The 14,919-nt window shown below is 43.2% G+C and overlaps 1 protein-coding gene across 2 annotated transcripts in view; it reads left to right on the top strand.

Annotated features, from left to right (window-relative positions):
• Positions 1-14,919, top strand: part of TPP2 (tripeptidyl peptidase 2) — a 46,734-nt gene that overhangs the window by 19,842 nt on the left and 11,973 nt on the right. For both annotated transcript variants that reach the window (XM_056862046.1, XM_056862047.1), the window contains exons 11-23: positions 1,567-1,715; positions 1,991-2,106; positions 3,919-4,087; positions 4,284-4,441; positions 6,268-6,344; positions 7,711-7,817; positions 8,525-8,679; positions 9,521-9,637; positions 11,208-11,308; positions 12,117-12,213; positions 12,925-13,062; positions 13,552-13,796; positions 14,839-14,917. In XM_056862046.1, coding sequence (XP_056718024.1) covers positions 1,567-1,715; positions 1,991-2,106; positions 3,919-4,087; positions 4,284-4,441; positions 6,268-6,344; positions 7,711-7,817; positions 8,525-8,679; positions 9,521-9,637; positions 11,208-11,308; positions 12,117-12,213; positions 12,925-13,062; positions 13,552-13,796; positions 14,839-14,917 — 1,708 coding nt within the window. The remainder of the gene's footprint in view (positions 1-1,566; positions 1,716-1,990; positions 2,107-3,918; positions 4,088-4,283; positions 4,442-6,267; positions 6,345-7,710; positions 7,818-8,524; positions 8,680-9,520; positions 9,638-11,207; positions 11,309-12,116; positions 12,214-12,924; positions 13,063-13,551; positions 13,797-14,838; positions 14,918-14,919) is intronic.

Consider the following 14,919-nt stretch of genomic DNA (forward strand, 5'->3'; position numbering starts at 1 on the left):
CCAGGCGAAGGCTTAAAATATTTAGGTGTAGCTTTTCAATCGTCTAGCTCATGGAGAGCTCAGATGGCCCATGTCACTGAGAACGGCCCAAAAGTGTTATCAGCTACCCTGAGATTATTATTTTTTAATGGAGGCTCACATATGCCATATATGATTAAAGTCTTCCGGGGCAAGGCGACACCTCAACTCCTATATGGCCCACAGATGTGTCCCTATAAAGATTTTCATTCCCTGGAAGCAATTCAATCTAAATTTCTCAGATCCATATTTGGCATCCCATGTTGCGTTCCCAATGCCCTTCTCAGAGTACAATTTTATGGGTTTAATCCTACAGCGTCTTGGGTTTTAGGGAACAAAAATATGATGAACAACAAAGTTGGGATACAGCCCTCCAGCCTGGTTGAGCGCAGGCTCAAAGCTATCCAGCAGTAGCGAATCACAGTAAAAAAATTCCCTAAAAGAATTCCCTAAATATCAGAGAGCCCTTCGCCTTGGCCTGCTGGAATGTCTTGCTTTCCCCTTGTCTAGTAGGGAGATGTTAACACACACACACCCAATTCTCAACATGTTTGCCAATCAAAAGCAGTTGAAATGGTTAAAGGTGTGCTATTGTATTGTTCATTTTATAAGGATGTTTGTTCCTTATACGTCACTCCAGTTCTATCCAATTTTCCTGGAAGAGTTAACTATTTTATTAACTATGGGCTCATTTCTGAGCTTATGGGCCAATTGGGCTTAGGAGGCGGCGTGACCCCGCTGCCAGCGTAAGTGCCCCTTATTCTGGGATAAGAGGCACTGATGCTGGCGGCAGGGGCAGTTCCATCGGCGCCTGAGTGCTGCTGAGCTGTACGCCGCTTCCATGGCGGCACAGTCTCTCCGGGACGTAAATCCCGGGAGAGACATGGGGCGCTGGTATGTGTGTGTGTGTGGGGGGGCGTTCCCAGGGGTGGAACTGACATTAGTCAGCTTCCACCGCCCTTCCAGACCAGGAACAACCCCTCCAGGAACAGTGTTGCCTGCCGCAGTGGGGGGGAAATGCCCCATTTAAAAAAAAATTAAATTAAAAGAGGCCTTTTGGAGGCCGGGGAACCTCTTTGGAGGCGCTGCAGCAGCACCTCAGCCCCAGCATCGCCGGCCGCCCAAAGGCTCAGGAATGGGCTGTGTGAGTGTAACATGGAGTTTAGCTTATAATGAGGTTGCAAATTTTACTGTATGCGCATCTTTCCTTTTATGTGTTGCTGGCTGTTTTGCTGTAGCTGATCTATGATTGTTACAAAATTAAGTAAAGCTACGCCTCATACTTAGCTTGACAAAGGCTTATAAGCACACCACGGTGAATTACTACTTAACGTAGATTATCCTTTATTAAAAGATTAGACGTGCCAAGTGGGGATTTGGCTCATACATTTAGGAAACAACTTGGAGGTGGTACCTGAAGGGAGTTAGATGAAGATCCTGAATGACAGCTTTCTTCACTTAGTTCTAAAGACAATTAATTGAGTAGCTTGGGAGGCAGCTGGGGGTTTTCTACTGCACTAAGTTGCCTTTTCATTTTGCAATTTTCAGTACGGATGGAGCTCTAGGAGTGAGCATCAGTGCTCCCGGAGGGGCTATTGCCTCTGTTCCTAACTGGACTTTACGAGGAACACAGCTCATGAATGGCACGTCGATGTCATCACCCAATGCATGTGGGGGTATTGCTTTGGTACTGTCAGGTAATGTTTTAAAAAATGGTTCTCTGTACACAAGGTGGGAGGAAGTTATGTTTCATCAGTAGGATTTTTGGGGTGGAGCCTGAGGAGGGCAGGGCGGGGAGGGACTTCAGTGCCATAGAGTCCAATTGCCAAAGCTGCCATTTTCCCCAGGTGAACTGATCTCTATCGGCAACCCTATTCATCACACTGAAAGTGCATTTCATAATATTTAAAGGAAGTGGTAATGAGCTGATCTCTCTGTGACTTCATCTTCGACCACCCTTTTTCTGTTGCAGGACTCAAAGCTAACGACATGCGTTACACTGTTCATTCAGTCAGGAGAGCATTAGAAAATACTGCAGTGAAGGTGGAAAACATTCATGTGTTTGCTCAAGGTCATGGTATTATTCAGGTACTTAAAATGAAACGGGGGGGGGGAATAGTATCTTTCGAAGGCATGTTGCTAACAAATCTATTTTTATAATTAATAGATATTCCCCCTGCTGTTTACCTCCATGCTTTGTGATCCTTTGTCGTCTGCACCTGCAAACGTCTTGTTACAACTTGTAGCTTTTTCCTGGTTTTTTTTTTTCTTTCAGCTGGCTTTAGTTGGGAATGGTAGTTTTCAACTCAGTGTTGGAATAAGTAGCGCAACAAATGATGGTTTGAACTGTGCTCCACACCAAAGCTTCTTAAACTGTGGGTCATGACCCCGTATGGAAGGTGGGGGTTGCGAAAAATTTGGCAACAGTAGAAGGTTTCTTTATGATTTATTATCAGTAAATGTTTGATTTGTATACCTATTTTATATACCTACGTACCCGGGGTCACGTAAAAATTTCTTGGGCGAAAAGGGATCGCGAGTGGAAAAAGTTTCAAGAAGCCCTGCTCTGCACAACGTTTCCAAATTCACCGTGTTGGTTTGGCTGTTATAAGTTTGCAATGATCCTCTATGGAGGGGGGGGCAACCCCTTCCAGAACCCATAAAATAGGACCCCCTGACCCAATCTTCACCAAACTTTGGGGGTCATGCAAGGAGAGTCCCTTCAAGCTATGCTGGGAATTTGGGGGCTCTACCACGAAAAATGACACCCCCCGAACTGAATTCTTACGGGAAACCCAAAAATAAGCCAAATGCCCATATTTACCAGTATGGGTATTTGGCTTATTTCAGGTTTCCCGGAAAAAATCGGGCCCAATGAACCCAAAAACTACCTTTTTTTTTTTTTTTTGCACCCCTAGTCTGTATGTTTTTATTGAATAGTTCAAATGTTTTATGTGTGTTAAGTGCTGTCAAGTCGCCTCCGACTCATGGCCACCTTATGAATCAATGTCCTCCAGAACTCCTGTCCTTAACTTCCTTGCTCAGATCTTGCAAATCGAGGGCCGTGTCTTCCTTCATAGAGTCAATCCATCTCTTGTTGGGTCTTTTCCTGCTGCCTTCAACTTTTCCTAGCATGATTGTCTTTTTCCAGTGACTCTCGTCTTCTCATAATGTGACCACAGTACGACAGCCTTAGTTTAGTCATTTTAGCTTCTAGGGTCAGTTAATGTTTGATTTGATCTATAACTCACTGATTTATACCCATTTTAAATGCTTTTAACGTTTTGTGGTTTGCCTCCTTGGGGATCATGTTTGGGTGGAAAGGCAGCATAGAATTGTTTTAAATAAAGAATCTTTCCGCAGCAAAGGTTTGGCTCTTAAAAGGTGCCGACAGTTAATAGGTTGTGGTACATGTGTAAACTTTACTCTAAAAACAAGATATGAAAAGCAGAGTCAAAAACTGACAAAATCCCAACACTTTCAAAGCATCCAGTCTGTACAGTCTGAAAACAGTGACCCAAATAGGAAATACTTCCAAAAGACTTGGGAGAAGGGGCATTCCCTGGGTAGACTTTCCTATAGAGCTGCATCGTGGTGTAGTGGTTAAGAGCGGTGGTTTGGAGCGGTGGACTCTAATCTGGAGAACCGGGTTTGATTTCCCACTCCTCCACAGGAGCGGTGGAGGCTAAACTGGTTTGATTCTCCCTTAAGTGTTAGAGAAAGTTGGCATATAAAAACCAACTGTTCTTCATCATCATCATGAATACTTGTTGAGGGCGGCATCTGTGCAGCTAGGATACAGATATCACACACACAAGAATCGTTTTGATGAATTTGAACTTCCCAAAGTTTGATCTTATCTCTTGCTTTCTGTTTTTTTATATATATATATATATATAGGTAGATAAAGCCTATGACTACCTCATTCAGAATTCATCGTTCGCTAACAGCATAGGTTTCACAGTTACTGTTGGCAACAACCGTGGAATTTACCTTAGAGATCCTGTGCAGGTCGCTGCTCCTTCAGACCATGGAGTTGGCATAGAGCCCTTCTTTCCTGAGAATACAGGTAAGGAAGGAACTGCTTGCATAATGTATTTTCAGCAGTGCGTGAGGAGGATTTGGAGCGGGCTCATGTACAAATTTGTCACGCGGCGCAAGAGAACTAAGGAACTTTGAAGTGCAATTAATTCAGTAACTGTTTCTAAACTGACAGTTGTTGAACTGATGGGTTAACATTCCAAATTTGCGTATTCTTGTTTCAGAAAACACCGAAAGGATATCTCTCCAGCTTCATTTAGCTTTAACTTCAAGTGCACCCTGGGTTCAGTGTCCTGCTCACCTGGAGCTCATGAATCAGTGTAGACATATTAACATTCGTGTCGACCCGCGTGGTCTGCGTGAAGGAGTTCACTATACAGAGGTACTTGTCTTTTGACCTTATTTCATTTATTTGCTTCATTTTACGTCCCGCGCTTCTCCACAAGGAAACCCAGATATGCTCACATCGTTATCCTCTCTATCTTATCCTCACAGCAGCAGTCCTGTGAAGTAGGCTAGGCTGACAGCACATGACTAGCCCAAGGTCCTCCAACAAGCGTCAGTGGCATAGGGGGATTCATACCTGACACTCGCACTGGCTCTATTAGTCTTGTTGATGGAACTTCTATGCCACATGATTTTCTGTACCACATGGTCTTCATATCTGTCTGTCTTAAAATTTTCTAAGCACCATGGACTGTAACTGTCAGCTGCTATCAGCCAGCGTGGCGTAGTGGTTAAGAGCAGTGGTTTGGAGTGGTGGACTCTGACCTGGAGAACCGGGTTTGATTCCCCACTCCTCCACATGAGCAGAGGAGGCTAATCTGGTGAACTGGGTTTGTTTCCCCACTCCTACGCATGAAGCCAGCTGGGTGACCGTGGGCTAGTCACAGCTCTCTTAGAGCTCTTTCAGCCCCACCTACCTGACAGGGTGTCTGTTGTGGGGAGAGGAAGGGATGGTGATCGTAAGCCGGTTTGAGTCTCCCTTAAGTGGTAGAGAAAGTCGGCATATAAAAACCAACTCTTCTTCTTCTTGATAGAGCAGCTTACTCTCTGTGCCACTTTCTCCCTCCTGTAGTGGTAAGCTGCAGTACTGCAGTCCGAGCTCTGCTCACGACCTGAGTTCGATCCCAACGGAAGTTGGTTTCAGGTAGCCGGCTCAAGGTTGACTCAGACTTCCATCCTTCCGAGGTCGGTCAAATAAGTACCCAGCTTGCTGGGGGTAAAGGAAAGGTGACTGGGGAAGGCACTGGCAAACCACCCCGTAAACAAAGTCTGCCTAGGAAACATCAGGATGTGAGGTCACCGCATGGGTCAGGAATGACCCGGTGCTTGCACAGGGGACCTTTACCTTTACCTTCTGATGCAGCAGGTCATCTGTTCACTATACATCTCATACTTCCAGTTCAACCACTTCAAGGGCTTGTGTGCAGATGCATCAATTCCTCATTATCTCTGTATCTTTGTAAGGGGAAAGATTGGTGAGGAAGCATCATGACAGCCCTGTGAACTGACAAAGCCCCTAGTGGTCTGGGTACCCAAGGTTGGGTGAAAAGAAAATATATATAAGTATATAAGTATATATTTCCTGAGGTTGATAACTATAACCACTAGGTTGATACCTGCACACATAGTATTTGAGAGACTTATACTAACCAGTATTACAACAAGAACCTATTATACCAGATGTTTGAGTAATTGAGAATAGAATTTACAACATATACACATGCCTGGTTGGGTTTGAACTGTCTGTATTTGTATTCATTAATGTATTTCTGTAAATGTGTGCAGGTTTACAAAGGGTTTTAATTAACCACTGATGAAGGCCCCATAGGCCGAAACGCGTTTGGTATGTGGTTATAGTTATCAACCACAGGAAATGCCATTGTGCTATTTTAATGCTTTTAAATAATTTTAACTTTTATATAGCGCTTCTAATAAATTATACTTTCAGTATTTATACATACTTATATATATTTTCTTTTCAACCAACCTTGGGTACCCAGCTTTTGTTTTTAGGTTGGGTTTTATTCCCCTCCTTTTTTCCTTCCAAAGCCCCTAGTGTGTCCAGCAAAATGAAAAAAGGGGGGAAGATCTCATGTATTTTCTTCTCAATTCATAGTTTTGACAGGTGCAGCTTAACAGTGTTTTGAAGCATGCTTTCTAAATATAATCAATTCTACTGCATTTTTCAATTTTTTAAAAAAGGTGTGCGGTTATGAAATATCGATGCCTAACGCAGGACCTTTGTTTCGAGTTCCAGTCACTGTTGTCGTACCAGGAAGGTAAGTGAGGTCTGATTGCTTGGAATGCTTTGTGAGCATATGAAAACTTGTGGGGTTGCTCTTCCATCTGACTTCCTATACTCTGTGGTATGTTTTCTGTCTGTAAATGTCTGGCGCTGTCAGCGGGGAAGACGGGAAATGTCCTTGCTTACATCCAGTAGTAGTTGCACCACAGGAGTGGGAACCCTCTGGTTTCCAGAACAAAGAGCTCAGCATGCTTGCAAGAGAACAGGATTCCGTAAGCTCGTTATATGAACTTGAGCACATCGCTTCATGAATGGATGGTTTTATTTGCATTTAGCCATAGGCCATTGTAAACATGTCAAGGATACCACAGATATATAATAAAAGGAAATATTAGGTTAATAAAATTCTGGATTAATAATAAATACATATTATAAAACTGTGCTAAATCGATGCATACAACAACAAATAATAACTAAAAATTGTGGTGGTGTCCCAATCGGCCAATGGAACCTAGCGACCATTAAAATCAACTTGAAGGATCAGCTCCCTTAGCAGCCGTGTTGGCCCTTATTTTCTTTGCTGCCAGAGCGTACAGGGCAGCTTGTCACTTCATCTCAGCCTCCTTTTCCCCACCTGTGAATTTAGAATAATCTACATCACATGTAGTTACTTAACAGTACTTAATAATCACTTAATTAACAATATACAAGAATCTTGCTGGATGTGACCTCATACATCTCAGAGAGCCAGCGTAATGTGGTTAAGAGCGATGGACTCTGATCTGGAGAACCGGGTTTGATTCCCCACTCTTACACATGAGCGCCGGGCGCTAATCTGGAGAACTGGGTTTGATTCCCCACTCCTCCACATGAAGCCAGCTGAGCTTGAGCTAGTCACACTTTCTCAGCCCCACCTACCTCACAGGGTGTCTGTTGGGAAGGGAAGGTGATTGTAAGCCAGTTTCATTCTTCCTTAAGTGGTAAAGAAAGTCGGCATATAAAAAACCAACTCTTCTACTTCATTCCCACAGTAGATGAGCATTCAGTTCACAGCAGTGCATTTCTCAGCATCTGACTTTCAGTAGAAGAAGGAAAACCTTTACGTTTTTGTTCATATTCTAGAAGAGTGCCAAAAGCCTGTGGTGTAAAAGATTCAATTTCCTTTCTTATTTTTCAGTTATAGAGACTTCTCAGTGTGAATTGGTGTCGTGAAGTTGCTGTAGTCACAATCAAAGCCCGTTTAAAAACATGCTTTTCGTATGGTTGTGATTTAAAGTGAAATGAAATTGATAGCTTCCGGTATCTTTAAAATGGCGCACACATTCACAAAGGCGTCCTGAAACGCTGTAGATCTCCATGAGAGTTTCTTGCCGTTTCTAAAACATGCTTTCTGTTCACAGAACAAATGAAGCTTCACACTATGAACTGAAATTTACTGATGTTCATTTTAAACCTGGTCAGATTCAAAGGCACTTTATTGAAGTTCCTGCAGGAGCAACATGGGCTGGTAAGGAAAATAATCTGCCATATTTCATGGAAGTTGAAAATTTGACTAGACAAATGGTTTTTTTATGGAAGGTTCTTGTGTACATTTAAGCTCTTCATGGGACGCTTTCCATATATTCTTGTATATATATTCTTGTAAAGAGAGCTAGCATGGTGTAGTGGTTAAGAGCGGTAGTTAGGAGTGGTGGACTCTAATCTGGAGAACTGGGTTTGATTCCCCACTCCTCCACATGAGCGGTGGAAGCTAATCTGATGAAATAGGTTGGTTTCCGCACTCCTACATATGAAGCCAGCTGGGTGACCTTGGGCTAGTCACAGTTCTCTCAGAGCTCTCGTAGCTCCGCCTACCTCACAAGGTGTCTGTTGTGTGAGTGAAGGGGGAGGTGATTGTAAGCCAGTCTGATTCTCCTTTTTTTAAAAAGAGGAAGTCGGCATATAAAAACCAACTCTTCCTCTCCTCCTCCTCCTTCCTGTCTTCCTTCCTCTCCTCCTCCTCCTTCCTGTCTTCCTCCCTCTCCTCCTCTTGATGTTGTATTTCTTGATATCATGAATTCAGTGCTTGTTTGCACTTCACCTTTACAACTATTAGCAAATCAAGGTGTTAAGCATACAGTGCCTATAAAATGCCATTGGTTCTAATGAATTAGGCTTGTTTCCAGGGGTCCCACAAAATTCGAGTACTAATGTTTTGACTCTCTTTCTATTTAGAAGTAACTGTGTGTTCGTCCTCACCTGACGTGACTGCCAAGTTCGTTCTCCATGCGGTTCAGCTAGTGAAACAGAAGGCATACCGAAGCTATGAGTTCTACAAATTCTCTTCTGTACCAGAAAAGGGATCAGTAACCGAAGCATTTCCTGTCTTAGTAAGTTTCCTTGAATTGAGAATAGAAACAGTTATAAGGACTGCAGCACTGAAAGCTAGTTTGACTCACTGAAATGCTATACTTGGCTTGGGATTAGGACATAAGCAGTGGTCTTAATTTTCCTTAGCTACAGAGAATATTGGGAAGGATGGGATAAAGGGAAGATGACTGGGGAAGGCACTGGCCAACCACCCCATAAACAAAGTCTGCCTAGGAAACGTCAGGATGTGACGTCACCCCATGGGTCAGGAATGACCCGGTGCTTGCACAGGGGACCTTTATCTTTTAATAATAGGCCACCGGCAAGTTAGTTGTGGAGGACCAATCAAGTAAACACAGTTAGGTACATTGTCAGGATGTTTCTGCAAAGATCTTACACTTAACAGTCTTAATAGTCTCACATTTTTTTTTGAAAAAGTATTGTACCGTTAAATGCTTTAAGTTTATTTGAAGATAGAGTCTCCTCTCCCTGAAACCAGCATGTATCTGAGGACTGAAATGGGGATCAACAGGGCAGTTTCCCCGATAAGTACTTGAAAACATTATCAAAATTTAGAAGGCTCATTGTGTGTGATGTATTTTCCAGATGACCTTCAACCATACTTAACTCAGTTTCCTTGCTTCTATTTTAAATAACATTTTGAAATAATTTTTCGTCTTGCCCGCACTTCATGAAAAGATTATGATTTATCTCACTCGGAGCCCCCAGGCAGGTTAGCCTTTCTGGACTAATGCCCAGTGCCCTCAGTTATTTATTTCAGTCATTGCCAGAATAGCTGTGCCAACCTTAAATGTTTTTTTGGAATGGCAGCCAAAGTATGTGTCCTTCTGTACTCCACAGGGTGAAAGAACTATTGAATTTTGTATTGCCCGTTGGTGGGCGAGCCTCCATGATGTCAGCATTGACTACACCATTTCTTTCCACGGCATAGTTTGCGCTCCTTCTCAGCTGAACATCGTGAGTCTCATTTCCTGCTTTCCATTTTGCTTTGGGAAACGCGCTGGTTTAAAGGACGGTGTAGTTGGAGGTACTTTGGAGAACGGTGACTTGCTACTGTGCAAGCTCTGTGTTTGAAGTAAACATTTCAGAGAGTCTGAGTTGTAGAGGAACCGCAGCAGCTCGTAAAACCCAGTTTCCTGCTCTGGTGCAGAACGAAATATCACCTTCCCAAGGGGCTTATTGGGAGCCCTGTGGCACAGAGCGGTAAGCTGCAGTACTGCAGTCCATGCTCTGCTCACGACCTGAGTTCGATCCCAACGAAAAGTTGACTCAGCCTTCCATCCTTCCGAGGTCGGTAAAATGAGTACCTGGCTTGCTGTGGGTAAAGGGAAGACGGCTGGGGAAGGCACTGGCAAACCACCCCGTAAACAAAAGGCTGCCTAATATACGTCAGGATGTGACATCACCCCATGGGTCAGGAATGACCTGGTGGTTGCACAGGGGACCTTTACCTTTTTTAAGGGGCTCATTGAACTTTGCTTCGTAAGTAATTTGAATCCTTGCCCCTCTTGAACACAGGAAACTGCCTTATACTGAATCAGACCCTTGGTCCATCAAAGTCAGTATTGTCTCCAGTGGCTCTCCAGGGTCTCAGGCAGGGGTCTTTCACATTACCTACATGTCTAGTCACTTTAACTGTTGATGCCGGGGATTGAACCTGGAACCTTCTGCATGCCAAGCAGAGGCTCTACCACTGAGCCACAGCCCCTCTTCTGAAACCTCTTTGAGCTTCTGTCAGAAGGTGGGGTATAAGCTGTTTATTGTGTACATGGTTATGTCCACTTTTAATCTATTCTCTAGACCATGGGTTCTCAACAAGGGGGGAATTCTTTCGGGGGGAGGGATTTTAGGGTTCCAAGGGGGGGAATTGGGACCACTGATTATTTCAACTGTAAAATTGTAGTTTGTTTTTAATAACTGTTAGACCATCTTGGGAAGGGGGGAATTATATCCTGAATAATGGTGAAAGGGGGGAATGGAGCAAAAAAGGTTGAGAACCACTGCTCTAGACTTAGCACATGACGCTACCTTAGACTTTGGTCAGCACTGTCTACTTTGACTGGCAGTAACGCGGATGGAAGTCTTTCACATCGTCTGCAACTTGATCCTTTTGACTGGAAATGCTGGAGAACGAACCTTGCACCTTCTGCATGCAGGGCCGGCGTTCTGCCACCACTCCTCCCCATACCAGCTTTTCCTTGCAAAGACCTTATCTTTCTAGCTGTTTCATATATATTATCAGTTGTCGAGTCTAAATTTTTCAATTTCAGAACAAACAGATGACATATTTATAAGTGGTAATTGGGTGTTGGCTTGAATGCCCCTAGAAATATGAAATATGTATGTGATTTTAAAATGACTGTGTAGCGATTTGTAACTTTACCCAACGGTTAATGCCTTATCAGACTTGCCTTTCCGTCTGTTATTCAGTTGAAATGCCTTTCTGTCTAGATGATCGTGTATATGTCACCTAAAATTCACAGTTCTGTTGAACAGAAAACAAACCATAAATGCTTTTCTCTTTCAGCACGCTTCAGAAGGCATAGTCCGCTTTGATGTCCAGTCATCGTTGAAGTACGAAGACATTGCTCCGAGCATAAATCTTAAAAGTTGGGTTCAGACACTAAGGTACAGTGTTAGTTTTTGTTGTTGTTGTTTTTAAAGGTAGTCGTTTGGTCCAGGCAAAAACAAGTCCTCGGGTGACAGTAAAAATATGTATTTAAAAAAAGATACCTGAGAAAGGGTGCACTTTTGAGCTCTGTATGCATGCCGTATACATCTTAAAGTGGGTAATGGTAGAAACTATCAGACGTGGGATTGGGTTCAATGTACTATCAAAAGATGCTTCTGTCAGCTCAGTGGAACTTTCTTGCCTACCACCCTTCACTGCAGCTTTAATGATGTTCCTGAAATGTTCCTTAGGGGTGGGGGGGAGAGGAGATATCCTGGAGCAACATGAGGAGCTAATTGTGCATGTGTAATTAAAAGGGGAAATTGGCAAAAACCATCTTGGTGTTCTGTTGTCAGAAACGGGCCTTGGATCCTACTCTGTCAGAAATGTTAAGTGCGAGTAACCTTGGGACTCTTGTAAATTGAAGGCTAATGGAATTGTGTCTTCTTCTTTTTTAGCAAAGTAAGGCATATCAGAATTATTTGTCTTTTAAATTGGAAGGATAAATATTGAACATGTGTACGAGGGCCCTGTCTGTGAATGCAGTAAATGTTCTGATGCTTATCCTAGTTCCCTTCACTTGTAAAGTGTTGCTGCTTGTTGGACAGTGAGGGCTACATCGGGAACTTTCTAACTTGACATAAACCGTAATGGCTTCACATGTGCACACACCTTGATGTTGTGACATTTCTGATTTTTTTTTGTGTTTCCATGTTTACACCTTGAGCTACCTTTAATGCTTATCACTGTGTTGCTGATTTACAGACCTCTGAGTGCTAAAATAAAACCATTAGGACCAAGAGATGTTCTGCCAAATAATCGACAGTTGTATGAGATGATTTTGACATACAACTTTCATCAGGTAAGTTGGTGTTTTTAAACTCGAATCCCCCCCACAAAATCAAATCATGTCCTCAAACCTGTGTGTGTGTGTTAAGTGCAGTCAAGTCGCTTCTGACTCATGGTGACCCTATGAATCAGTGTTCTCCAAAATGTCCTGTCTTTGACAGCCTTGCTCAGGTCTTGCAAATTGAGGGCTGTGGCTTCCTTTATTGAGTCCATCCATCTCTTGTTGGGTCTTCCTCTTTTCCTGCTGTCCTCAACTTTTCCTAGCATGACTGTCTTTTCTAGTGACTCCCGCCTTCTCATAATATGACCAAAATATGACAGCCTCAGTTTAGTCACTTTAGCTTCTAGGGTCAGTTCAGGCTCGATTTGATCTAGAACCCACTGGTTTGTTTTTTTGGCAGTCCACGGAATCCGTAACACTCTCCTCCAACACCACATTTCAAAGGAGTCTACTTTCTTCCTGTAAGCTTTCTTCATTGTCCAGCTTTCACACTCATACGTACTAATAGGGAATACGATGGGATGAATTAACCTAATCTTGGTGTCCAGTGACGCATCCTTACACTCAAACCTAGATAAGGCTATAGTATGTTGTTTAAGACTAGATTTGAATGGGTTTTAGCTAAAGAAGTAATACTTAAAATGTGAATGTGTGTTAATTACAGGCTTTTTTCAAAGTAATTCTTCTGCATACCTGAAATGCACTCTGGTTTTGTTTTTCCAGCCAAAGAGTGGGGAAGTTACTCCAAGCTGTCCCTTGCTTTGTGAACTCTTGTATGAATCGGAATTTGACAGCCAGTTATGGATGATCTTTGACCAAAATAAAAGACACACGGGGTCAGGGGATGCCTATCCGCACCAGGTACACAAGGATGTCTGCTACTGTAGATGGATTCTCTAGTCCATGAAAATGCTATTTCCTCTACCAGGTTTTAGGTATTTGGCATTGTATCAGGCTGGCAGTATCCATTTGCTCACCTCCAAGTGTGGTGTAGTTCTTAAGAGGGGTGGACTCTAATCTGGAGAGCCGGGTTTGATTCCCCACTCCTCCATATGAGCAGCGGACTCTAATCTGGTGAACCGGGTTAGTTTCCCCGCTCCTCCACATTCATCCTGCTGGGTGACCCTGGGGCTAGTCACTGTTCCCTTAGAACTCTCTCAGCCCGACCTGCCTCACAAGGGGAGAGGAAGGGAAGTTGATTGTAAACTGGTTTGAGGCTTCTTAAAAAGTAGAGAAAACTTGGGTCTAAAAACCAACTCTTCTTCTAACTGGAATGGTATGCTAACTTTGTAGAAACTGAATATTGTTGTTCATTGGGTCTTTCCAATAATGAATAATTTCTTTCCTTAGTATTCCGTGAAGCTGGAGAAGGGAGATTATACAGTTCGGCTACAGATTCGTCATGAACAGAGCAGTGAACTCGATCGTATCAAAGACCTTCCATTTATTATCTCCCACAGACTAACTAGTGCCCTGAGTTTAGATATTTATGAAAACCACAGCCAGGCCCTCTTAGGGAAGAAGAAATCAAATAGTCTGTGCCTGCCGCCAAAACACAACCAGCCTTTCTTTGTTACATCTTTGCCAGACGACAAGTGAGTTGCTCATGTTCTGTATTCAAATCTGCAGTGTAAAACATTCTTTAAATGTTGTAAACTGTTCTAAACCTTCAAAAAAATCAGGCAATAAGAACAAAGAATGTAGGTTTTCAGATTTCATAATGGTGACCTGCTAACAGTCAAAAAATGACGCTTTTCCCCAGTGAAGATGTTAATAAAAGGAAAGCAACCATCCTTGCTTAGCAAGAGCAAGGTAATTTATACTTGAGTTTATACTTGAGTTTAGTTGTGGGGGTGGGTGGAGGTGGCTATTTCACTCCTAGTTATTTTTTTATATCCGGCTCTTTTCCCACATTAGGGACTCAAAGTGGTTTACGAAGTAAAATGCAAATACAAAACACGTGGAAACGAAGCTGTAAAACCCAACAAGCCCTCAGTCCACACATAAACTAGGTGATGAGTAGGGTTGCCAGTCCAGGTTGGGAAATACCTGGAGATTTTTGGGGGCAGAGCCTGAGGAGGTCAGGGTTTGGAGAGGGGAGGGACTTAAAGGCCATAGAGTCCAATCGCCAAAATGGCCATTTCCTCCGGGGGGACTGATGTTTACCGCCTCGATCAGTTGTAATAGCGGGAGATCTCCAGCCACCACCTGGAGGCTGGCAACCCTAGTGATAAGCCATGATGAGGACATCCTGGGCTAGTGGAGTTCCACCAGCATGGCTCAAGCAGGACCACAGATTGGTCATCTGCCTCTTGCAAAAAGGGAAGAGGCAGTGGCTTAGCCCCTTTGAGCTGTCTTAGATGCTCTCACTTCCCTTTAAGATACCTTGCAGGAGCAGTGACACTTTCAGAGACAAATTCTTAAGAATGCACATAAGTGATGGTTTGATTTTTTGGGGGGGGGGGTGGGAGGTCTAGAACTATAATGTAAAATGGTTGGATTGAAGAATGCACCAGTTTATTTGGGTTTAATATACTAAATTATGTATCGGTACCCTAATATACTAAATGATTATTTCGGTATTTAACCTGAACAGCGTGTAACGTTCTCATTGTTCTGTGCTTTCCCGACCCTTAGAGTACCTAAAGGAGCAAGCCCGGGGTGCTACCTTGCAGGATCACTGACGCTTTCAAAGACAGAGCTTGGAAAGAAAGCGGT

Source organism: Euleptes europaea, chromosome 16, assembly GCF_029931775.1.
Source record: "Euleptes europaea isolate rEulEur1 chromosome 16, rEulEur1.hap1, whole genome shotgun sequence".
NCBI classification, from domain to species: Eukaryota; Metazoa; Chordata; class Lepidosauria; order Squamata; family Sphaerodactylidae; genus Euleptes; species Euleptes europaea.